At 39.9% G+C, this 11,628-nt stretch overlaps 1 protein-coding gene across 2 annotated transcripts; it reads left to right on the top strand.

Annotated features, from left to right (window-relative positions):
* Positions 1 to 336: 336 nt before the first annotated feature.
* prox2 (prospero homeobox 2) lies at positions 337 to 11,337 on the top strand. 2 transcript variants are annotated; one of them, XM_088087780.1, is made up of 5 exons: positions 337 to 489; positions 1,957 to 3,558; positions 5,427 to 5,532; positions 7,549 to 7,743; positions 10,522 to 11,337. In XM_088087780.1, the coding sequence occupies exons 2-5, from the start codon at positions 2,021 to 2,023 to the stop codon at positions 10,687 to 10,689; spliced, it is 2,007 nt and encodes a 668-aa protein (XP_087943906.1). In that variant the 5' UTR covers positions 337 to 489; positions 1,957 to 2,020; the 3' UTR covers positions 10,690 to 11,337. The 2 variants fall into 2 exon arrangements, with proteins under 2 accessions (XP_087943906.1, XP_087943907.1); XM_088087781.1 differs by lacking the exon at positions 337 to 489 and adding an exon at positions 540 to 675.
* Positions 11,338 to 11,628: the final 291 nt, after the last annotated feature.

The raw sequence follows: 11,628 nt of genomic DNA, 5'->3' as shown, positions 1-11,628 counted from the left end.
CAATTATAGTGTGCAAGAATCTTTAATCACATCAAAGTAAAAAGTCTTCTGCTAGCTACTTTTATGTTTTTACTGTACATGTTTTAAATATTGAGGAGGGACGTGTCCACCGCGTTCTTCCCAAAATGTACGCCTATGCCTTAATCATATTTACATATGCATACATACATTTTCCAGTTACAGATGAATCATCATTATTTCTCTCTGAATATTAATAGCACGCATATTTCCAAGTAGCCTTAGCCATTGTTATTTTTGGTAACTCAGTAGGCTTTAATCCTTTAGTCGTGAAACCCACTTTTTAACCATTATAAGTATCATTTCAGCACCTTGCAAACACTTTCCTCCTCTTGACATTATGTGGGTGATGTACCACCTCATTGCTTTCACATGGCCACGCCCCAGCTCTGCCTGATTCCTCGTCTCTCCTGCTGCCCAACTCGCAGTGTGCGCAGGCCATCAGCACGGCAGCACGTCCCGGCGCAACAGGTAAGGTCCCAACACCGCCGCTCACTCTGTGTCTGTGAACCATGGTTAAAACTGCAGCTCTGTAGGAGTGTGACAAAGTGCAAGTGCAACTGCGTGCACCTCAGTTTGGTGGTTTTTCACGAGAAGTGCTTTTTGACACACTCATGCATGCTTTTACAAGACAGCTGACAACTATAATAACGTTTGGTGAGTGTCTAATTGAGTTGTTTAAGACTATTAAGTGAAAGTTTCAGTCTTTATAACTTCAAAAAAAAGTTTGCACATTTAGATTATGTATAATTTGTAAAGTTTCATATATAAATTATTTATTATGTTACAAAAAATGTGAAAATTGATTGTAACCGTTATGTTCAGTAGGCAGTATCAGTTGTAGGTGTAAGTGGAGAAATTGCTTTCTCACAAATAATAGAAGAATTAAATTATGTCAAACTTTGCTTTTTGGGATAAGTGAGTCTGCTCGTTTTTACATATTCTACTACAGGAGTAAGGTCTTTCTGGCAGAATGTTAAATCATATTACAATAAGAAAGTGAAACATAAACGGTGCTGAAACAGAATTTATTGTCGAATGTAGACATAAAAGATAGAAACTGCTCTTTTTATCTGTTCATTCGTATGTACAGACGTATTTGTAATTGATTCAACAAAGCCCATTGTGTGAGTTAACATGTTACAGAACTAAAAATATTCTAAAATAAACACCTTAAAAGAATGAAGCCTGTGACAACAGATTTAGGGATTTTGAACTTTTTGCTTTTTTCCACCGAAGATCATCTCTTGATCATTCCTTAAGATGAAAATCAGAGAAAAATGAAGAGGTTTTCATGATATTTTTCTTTTGTAAATAATGTATACACAGAGCTGTTGCGTGGTCTATGTCTTTCAGAAGCTGGGCATGATATATTAGAGTTGTTCTTTTTATCCTTTGTGTTATCCATTATTACAACCCCTAAGATGAAATGACACAAAGAAGCGCACTCCGTTATTGCTTAAGATCAAGGATTTCTTCTTCATCTTCTTTTTTATTCTACAGAACTGAGGATCTTGCCAATAATATAGGGTGCTTTGATTGTATATAATATGTAACTGCAATTCTACATTTGCTTTTAATCGAGACATTTTGCAATCACAAATGTAATTTCAGGTTTTCCAAACAAAATGACAGAATTACCTGTGAAGGTCTATCTATAAGATAAATCTGATTGCTTTGCAAATGGCTTTAAAATATATTTGCCAAGTAAAACATAAAGTGACATTGCATGTTTTCATAACTGTTTATTTAAATGCAATAATAGACAGAGAGAGAGATATTTCTATTTTACTTTAAATTGTAAAAGATGCAATGAGCTGTATAAAAAATGAAACAGGATAACAAAAACATTAAAGGGCTTTACATTATTATCATATTTTGAAATATGTGTTATTATTAGTTATTTTAACTTTGTTTGTTTTTATTCTGTGCTTTCAGATTCTTGAATTTCACGTAACTGATTGTGCAACGTGTGCAGCCGAAGCCAGTTTTCTCAGTGAGCATGAACCTCAGTCTTCCCGACCAGAACATGCACAGCTCCAGTGAAGGCTGCCTGGAGGACGACAAACCTGATGTCATGCTGCCTTGCTTCCGTAGAAACATGTATGACGAGCCTCTGGCCTCATACTCCAGCGGATCCATCATCTCCCAGCTCCTCCGCAAGACAATCCACAACAAGAGGACACTAGATGAAAGCCATTTCTACCTTTCCAGCACCACTGCAGCTGACTCTGGCCAGGAGGACCAGTGCAGTGTCTCCTCGAAGGACAGCACGGTGGAAGCTTCCTCTCCCAGTGGTCACGTTTCTACAGGAGCCAGCCCAGAGGGGGAGCATCCCATCACTGACCACATGCAGGCCAAGAGGGCCAGAGTGGAGAACATTATCAGGGTCATGGCAGGCTCTCCCAACAGCAGGCAGCATGGAGACAGTGAGAAGTCTGACACAGATGCCAGAGACACCAGAGAGGCCAGAGAGGCGTACAGAGAGAACAAACGTAAGCAGCGGCTGCCTCAGCATCAGGAACACAGTGTTGGAGGACCGGCAACCAGAAGATCAGCAAGCAGCAATACTGATAACTGCAACACCAAAGACGAGGAGTGTCACAAGCTGAAAGAGCAGCTCCACAGCATGCAGAGGCTGCTGCGTCAGCTCCAGGAAAAGTTCCTTCAAGTATACAATCAGGAAGACCCCGAACACAATGACAGAGATGAGACCGAAGTTGAGCACGACACCCTGGGAGAAAGCACAGAGTCACTCTACGTAAGCGCTGAAGATGACTTTGAAAGGAAGAACAGCAGAGTGAGTGCAGAGTGTAAGGACCGAATGAAAGTAGTTGGTTATCTGGTGCACCAGAGAGAAAGTCAGAACCTGCAGGAGACTCTGAAGCAGGAGCTCTCCAGGGCCGTGAATGACTGTGTGGACAGGGTGTTCAAGAAGGTGTCCTCCACAGGGCTGGACCTGTCCCCTCAGCAGCGCATGTGCTCATCTCCAGAGATCAGCGTGGGTGCAGACAGGAAGAGTCAGCAGGCCGGCTCCGCCCAGGAACAGCCCCAGGCCGAGGAGGCCGCAGTGAAACCCCGCTCTTTGGAGTATTATGAAAGCTCCGAGGCTCAAAGCCCTCAGGACCAGACAGAGGCGCTGTCACTGGTGGTCCGCAAGCCAGCTGTGCCCCCTCTGAGCACCCCGACAGTGAAGAGGCCCTATCCTGTGCACCAGACACCATTTCAGTTCAATTACAGCACCCCTCTGCATGACAGTCAGATCCTAGAGCACCTCCTTAAGTATGGGCCCCATTCCAACTTCGGGGGTCTCCCTTGCATGCCCCCATCGATGGACAGGACCTCCCCAGATTCAGTGGACCTGCCCTGGGACACCATCGCCATGAGGTCCAAGGTGACCTCCAGCCACCTTGGCCACCACCCCCGTCCCTCTGCCTTGGGGGCAGTGACGGTCGACAATCTGTGTCTCCCTCACGTCAAGATCGAGTGCGGTGAACTGCAGAGCATGGCTGAACGAAACCCCTACATGTCACTCAACATATCCTTTCACATAAAAGAAATGCTTAGCAGCTTTGCTTTTTTGCCTTTACCTGATGCAGGATTTAGAACTTTATTGTTAAATGATGATGATAAAAAATTGAAGAAATAGGCAGATGTGTGTTTTTATACAAGTGCAGTGATGCAAAAAAAACATGATTTTTTTTGTGTAAATATAAAACAGCTTTTATAGGATGCATACATTTTATTATGCATTTAATTACTCAGGACTTAAAAATATCCACTTGCACAAATTTGCAGTGAAAACCTCGACGTCATGTTACTATTCCCCTTACAGCAAGGTATGTTTGATAATATCTTATATATTCTGTATTTACCTTTTTATTTTATACAAACTCCCTATATTCCAGCTCCTGCATTTGAACAATGGCTGGTTGAGGTTCATTGCAGCATGGGCAGTTCCAGTAACAAACTTCAAGGAGAATTTTTTCTTTGATCTTGCTAACCCCATAGAAAATTATAGCGTCTTCTTTAATCTGAGCAGAGTAATGACTTTAAGTTTTGAAAAAGACAAATAAAAAGGAATACAAGGCTTTGATAAGAATTGCCAGGAACAAAAGCCAATTTTTCAAAGGCAGAGAAAGCATCGGTTTCTGTTTCAGGAAGCGTCGTTTTTTCCAGACTTGAAAAGGTGCAGGATCTATTTCTCCATCATCAGAGTGATAGGGGTGCATCTAAAAGGTCACATCTGAGTGCTGGTGGAAACCAAAAGTGCCTCCCAACCATAACACTTGAGCTCTTGTCTTGAGCATTTGTTGTTGGATACCTTTGTCAGTAGTACACGATTGAAATGGAGTGCAAGATAACTGTTTTTTAGCCTCATAGGATCTCAGAGAAAATCCCTCTGTGATAAGTTTTTCTATTCAGGGAAAATGTGTTCTTTAATTCATTAAAAAAATGTTTTTGCAGACACTATTATTTGAATAATATCTACATTTCAACATTCTTTGCCTAAGTTTATTCAAATAATTTCTTTATTATCCCTCAGTATGAAGTAAATAATCCTAAAATAGTTTGTTGATCCTCTTGTCGCAAAGGCATTAGAGAGGAATATTATGTGCTGCCTCTCAGGATTCGCTCTATCTTTACAGAGCAAAGAGCTCTGCTTCTCTTTGAACAATGCCACATAAATCTTTCATCCAAACTTCCGTATTTCAAAGGTAGGGTTCCCTAATAAATGTATGGCGTGGTGACCTGATAAGGAAATATTATGACCTAAGGCGTGGTGGTGAACTACAGAGGAAATGCTCCTGTGCATCTTCATTGCCATAGGGGGGAAACTTGAGAAGGTATTGAATTTATTAGTATTGTAAACAAAGGAAATATATGTTGTAAGATATGTTAAGCATATTTTACATTATTTGTTATTATTTACAATTATTGTCTTCCACATGTTCTTTACAAAACAAATTAAAAAAATGTCATGTAACTTATTTTTTCCCCCACATTTTGCCAAATTTGAAATTTTTGCTAATTTTTGCTTTTTTGTTATATTTCTTTTAAGTGAAAAAAAATAACATATGCTGTCTTTAAACCAACTTAATTATATCTGAAAATCAGCTCTTTTTTTCCAAACATTTCAAAACAAGCTGTCTTAACTGCCAGGCATGAAGTGCTCCGCTCTCTAATTAAAAATCCCTAATCTAATTCGTAATTCTGTTTTGCCAATAAGCACATGTTAGGGTCATTATTGACTCCCTGCTTAATGCCAAGCTGTTCTTTAGGGAAATTCAATTTAGCTGAAGATTGAGGCAACACAATACTCTGGCCTGCTATCACTTTGCGCGGCACTGTATGCTGTGTGTTGTGTTTAATTGTCTGCTTTTCTGCCTTAACGTAAATGTGAACATCCAGGAGGGTCTCACCCCAAGCCATCTGAAGAAGGCAAAACTAATGTTCTTCTACACCCGCTACCCCAGCTCCAACGTGCTGAAAACCTTCTTCCCTGATGTCAAGGTAATTTTGTTTTTACACATTAAAAAAAATTCTAACTTTTTATTTAATGTGTCGAACAGCCTGCAGGATTGTTTGTCCTGCTGTTTAACTCCCCGGTATCTACTTGTCACTGTGTGTTCGGGACAGAAAAATCAGCAGTGTGTCGGAGGAGAGAAACAAAAACGCAGAGGGTTTAAATAACAAAGCCACTGAGCTGCTAGTATGTCCTGGGGGCAGAGGGAGATACAGGGGCATTCTCTCTTTAAAAAAGCCACTCCAGTCAGCAAATGGAGTGACAAAGGACTCTGTAGGCAAGGCATTGCTATTGAGTGTCAACACAGAGTTGGTATTAGAGACTTGTGCGGCAGCGCAAGCGGTGATGAGCTGGCCCTAAACACAACATCCTGTGTATTTTGGCCTTGGGCTCGTGTCACGGCTCTTCTATGTCCTCTTTTTGTCTTCTCTCTTGTCTCCTTATCCTGTTGTGATTTCTTCCCATTCATCCTATATATCTCTTCTTTTTAGTCTTTTCTAACATGAATAGCACATCCTTCCTGCTTGTGTAACAAGCTCCCGCTCATGCTCTCTCTCCTGCCTTGCCTTGCAATTTTCTTGAGTTTCTCTTGCATCTTCTCTCCTATCTTCTCTCCTTCCACATCTCTCCACTGGATCTCGGAGCCAGTGCGGGCCCCTGCCTCTCAATCTGCTCTGACCCCCGGGGTCAGGGGGGAGGATGCTGTTGCTGCAGCCCTGCGAACGTCTCCTCCTTGCTTACAATCCAGTGGTGGGAAGTGGCACTGAACAAAAGAGCACCTAATCCCAGTGTCTGATTCCATCCTATCAGCCCGAGTCAATGAGAGGGAAGCTTCCTTCTGTCCTTATGCTGCCGCTTTCTCACCCACCACACCAGAGAGAAGAAGCGTCTTTGATGCCTGCCCAGCCCTTAGGCATTTTTTTCTGTCTTTCTGGATGAGGAGATAGAATAACAAGACTAATGTCAAGACTGAGTTTAGAAATACAGAGCCCTGACAGATGTTTTTTCACCCCAGACATTGGTGGGAAAAGCTCAGAGCAATTAATGTCGCGTAGAGTGACAGACCATTTGGTGGCATTTTGCCCTACAGGTACTAAATGCAGATTTTCAGCCAATTATGGAGAGGGAGGCTAATGCCAAAGCTTCAGATGGCCATTTGACTTTTAATTGAAAAGCATGAAGATTAATTTATTTTTTTTACATTTCTGAATGCAAGGATTTAATTCCTAATCCTTTGAAACCTGAGTAAATTGGTTTGATTTCTTTCAAAAAATGGATAGAAGGCAATGAGCAAGTTGAGATGAAATGACCCCAAAATGAGCAAGAAATTAGTAAAAAGTACAAGAAAATTACCTGAAAATTAACAACAACCAACCAACCAAACAGACAAAAAAATCCAACCAAACAAAACAAACAAAAGAAGGGAATGTAAAACAAAACAAAACAAAACAAAAAAATAAGAAAACAATCTGAAAAAAAGGTGCTTAAAATTTGGAATAATTCTGTAAAAAAAAACTTTAAATATATAAATATGATCATTAGAAATATAGTTTTTTGACATTTTTTCCTGTGTTAAAAAACTATTTCTAAATCTTCTATTTTTTTTAATTTGCTGGAAATGTCTTGCCAAGTTGCTCACAGACATGTTTAAAAAAATCAAACCAATTAGCTCATTTAATACAAAGGTTTAAATACTTGTAGAAGACGTCTGAGCACAGCACAAGAAAAGAGATGTTGATCCAGGTTTCACACGGTTAAATTTTTATTTATCCCAAAAAAGACAATTAAAGCAGATGCTTTAATTTGCTTTCCTCACAGAGAGCACAAAGATCAGAAAAGCATTTCTGGAGCTGCTGTGGATTCATTGTTTTACTCAAAGACACATCAGCTTCCCAGATTATTGTCAATAAAGGACATTTGTATGCAGGAAAATCCCTTAAATCTTCTGCTGTATACTTACAGATGACATTAAGTGACATTTTTTTTGCTCTCTGCATTCTCAGTTCAACCGCTGCATCACCTCTCAGCTGATCAAGTGGTTCAGTAACTTCAGGGAGTTCTACTACATCCAGATGGAGAAGTTTGCCCGCCAGGCCATCGTTGACGGCATCAATGATGTCAAAGACATTACAGTTAGCAGGGACTCAGAGCTGTTCCGGGCACTGAACATGCACTACAATAAAGCCAATGACTTCCACGTAAGTGTCACTCATTAGTCATTCCTCTTTTATGTTGCAAAGTGTATTGGCTGCATCGAGATAATTCTAGCTGAGTTTTGCTCATGATGTTTTGCCAAACGTGAAACTGCTCTCAATCTGTGCGCACACTGTGGGACAGATAAAGGAGGTTTAGTTGGAAGTCCAGTTTTGTTCATTTCTGCTTCATAGGTTAATCCACCAACAATATCGTTCTTTCATCTAAGAAGAGGAAAAATGTTGGTCAGACTATATCTTAAAGCAAAACTTTGATATTTCTGGGAGGAATGCTTTTTCACCATTTGGTGGACAGTTAGATTGCATTGATACCACTCTTGTTTCTGTCAGTTCAATATGAAGCAGCAGCCAGTTAGCTTAGCTTAGCATAAAGACTGGAAACAGTGGGAAACAGCTAGGCATGCTCTGTCTGAAAGTTACCAATTTCAGCACCTGTAGAACCCCCTTAATACCATGTCATATTTTGTTGTTGTTGTTTTTTTTGGAACATTTATTACAAAGTTTCTCCCTGCCTTTTTCAACATGTTTTTAAAAGAAATTGCAGCAATTTGATCAGGGTTTGATCACAGGTTGTGAAAGGCATCTGAAAGCAGCACAAGAAAAGTGATGTCACTCCAGCTTTCAAAGAGTTAAAAAACAATCTAGACCAGGGGGTCTTAAGCAATTTGCTTAATGTGCAGGGCCGGCTTTTTTGCACGGACTAAACAAATGAGGTTCGATGTGTGACTAAGGGAGCTCTAGAGATGCTGTTAGGTAGATTTTGTTACTTTCAGACAAAGCCACACTAGCTGTTTCCAGTCTTTCTGCTAAGCTAAGCTAACCAGCTGCAGGCAGACGTGAGAGTGGCATCACTCTTTTCATCTAACCGTGCCAGAATGCCCGAATATTCTTTTAAAGCATTGGAGTTGACACATCTTTACAGCAGTTACTAACCTGCTGAAGTATGCGCCCTCCTGTCAGCTGACCTGTGTGTCACACTGCACCTGTGGCTGGCCAGCCTTTACAGCCATTATCTAAACTCCAGAGTGATGCTTTATCAAACTGTGGGAAGAGGAAGCCGCAAAATCCCACTAAAACAACTCAGGATTAGAGGACCAGTACGCCTGAGCGAGACTGAGATTGCTACTGATGCGGAATGCTGAGAAAGACGCTGTGGATTCCGAGGGAGAAGGCCGTTTGGTGGGAAAGGGACGGGACCGTTTTCTTTACCTTGGGACCAAGACATTCCTTTCCCAGGGATGCTTTTGTGTCAGGAGATGAAGGGAAAGAAAAATAACTTATGCCGACAACTGTTGTGTTAACTGGCCAGTGGATGGGAAACAAGGGCTGCAGGGCGGGTTTCTCCCAGCATCCCTTGCATCTGACATGTTTTTATGGATCCTGCAGGTCCCACCCCAGTCTCACCCTAACTTTAACATCACTAAATGTTTATCTATACCTCATTCACTCGGAAATTCAATTGAGGGAGACCCTCATTTACAGTGATGCAGAGCGTGACCAAAGACATTAAGAACAATCAAGGAAATAAAAAACAGTTTAAACAGAAATAAAATCAAACTACAAACAATAATAGCAACATATAATAGCTAAAAATAAGAATACAGGATGATTAACATGTTATGGTGTAGAGGTATAATTAAAAACATTTAGACTCAGTAGAACAAGATCTAACAGAAGGCATTTAAACAGCCATAATGGTTGAAGAGTGTCTACGCTCTTTTGCAGATTATTCAGTGTATAAGGTGTGCTGTAAGAGAATGACATTTTTCCTACTTCAGTTCTGATTAAGGGAATGTGGAGCAACAAGCTATTCTGTGACCAAATACCAAGATTATTTGAGTTCAGAGCTAAAAAAGATGAAATATTGGGTGGAAGCATCTGTTTCTAAGCTTTCTGACAAAGATTGCAGTGATGGGTGCTGTAAGCATCACCAGTTATGAACCTTTGGGCTGAGTGGTATACAGCATCCAGTGATTTTAATTTAGAGGGAGCAGCTTTTATCTCATATATGACATCCCCATGATCCAAAACAGATATAAAAAAAACTGATTCAACCATTTTTTTCCTACTTAAAAGGGGGAATAATTCTTATTTCTGTATAAAAAGCCATTTATTGTTCTCAGTTTATTAGTCAGGATGTCAGTATGGTGCTTAAAATTAATCTTATCATCCAGCCAGATACAAAGGTATTTTTACTGTGCTACTCTCTCTGCAGAAATGCCATTCGTGGAAAGAATATTAAAAGATTCTGTATAATTAGCTTTGGTTATCAGCATCCATTTGGTTTTATCAGAGTTTAAAACTAAAGTTATGATTATGTAGTTGACGTAAACCTAAGCATCTCAAGTCTGAAACAAAGTCATTTCTAATCTTTAGCGTCTCCCATATTCTTGGTGGGATTCATAATCACGCTTTGTTGACTGACCCTGACAGCGCTGGGTAGAATCCCAGTGGTTAGTTTAGGTTCAAGAAAACAAGACTAGCTAATCAAAGAGGCCTCTAAATGAAAGCTAATGATTGCAGCATTGCATTTATTGTGTGTGTGCACAGAGAACAAAGAGATGAGCTCCCTTTCATCAGTTTGAGTGTTTGAAGAATTGCGCTACAGGTCTTCGTTTCATATGTTTTTCGACTTTGAGAAATCTGAAGACAAATTGCTCAGTATGCTTGCAACACAACATTACATGATGTACTTTTTTTCATGATTAGAGTATGGTTTTAAGTTGACTGACTATGAGTTTCCACTTTTGTGTTCTTTTACAGGTTCCTGACAGATTCCTGGAGGTTGCAGAGATCACCTTGCACGAGTTTTACAGCGCCATCTCCGCAGCCAAAGATTCAGACCCCTCCTGGAAAAAGGCCATATACAAGGTGATCTGCAAACTGGACAGTGACGTCCCCGAGGAGTTCAAGACATCTTCTTATTTATAGGCTGAAGTGAGGAATTATAACAGTGAAGGAATGAGTCACTTGACAGTATTATTTCATCCTTTCTTGTAGTGCATTTTAGTGAGGTGAAATGTAGATGTTGGGTAATTAACCATTTTGTAGATCTGTAAAAACACACACAGACACATCATTTTAAATATTAATAAGCTATCTATAGTCTGAAATGCTTTATGTTCTACTTTCACCTACAAGCATTTATTGATAAATATTAATGCTCTTGTGGTTTATTCTATCGTTTAGTGTTTACTTGTATTATCTGCCTCAGTATTTAGAGCTACTGAGTTTGTAGGTGTGTAAAAACGTTTACAAAGTGTTATCATTATGAAACTATAGTGTAGCCTGATTTAGCTGAACTGGAAGTTGTTTTTTTTTGGCAATTACCGTCAGTATTAGTTTGCTTTTAATTCATTTCACGTGTGTGCTGTGCGTGTTGTGTAAATGTACATTTGCTGTATGTTGCAAAATGTTCTATAATTATGTTTTAGCTTGACAGAATGTGCATGTGAAAATAATGCAAGTGACTTATGGGTTTGTATAAAGATCATGTAAAGTACAATCATTTTCAGATATTTCATTCAAAGACATTGTACTGGATGATAATTGAAATTAAAGATGCACTAAATTATAATATAAAAACTTGTGCTGTGTTGTGATTTTGTTTGGTAATAATAATCAAATTAACATATTTTAAAGAAGACACAACAGGTAAATGCTTTGTTTTTTTATGTTTAACTCTCCCTGTAAAAATACTACGAGCCAGCGCCGAGCCCCTAAGGTGCCTCTAATCCACGTCCAGCAGCCAGCTGTTAAATGTCCCCCAAACTATGCTGTTCACATTGTTCACCGAAGCCAATTCAAGTCAACTTTCTAAGGCCTGCATTCATTGTGTGGCCCGTGCGGATGCGGACAACCGCCATGTCT

The sequence above is a fragment of the Plectropomus leopardus genome, chromosome 14 (genome assembly GCF_026936395.1).
Source record: "Plectropomus leopardus strain MGB_pleo_1.0 chromosome 14, ASM2693639v1, whole genome shotgun sequence".
Taxonomy (NCBI): domain Eukaryota; kingdom Metazoa; phylum Chordata; class Actinopteri; order Perciformes; family Serranidae; genus Plectropomus; species Plectropomus leopardus.
This window is presented reverse-complemented; position numbering and strand designations above follow the sequence as displayed.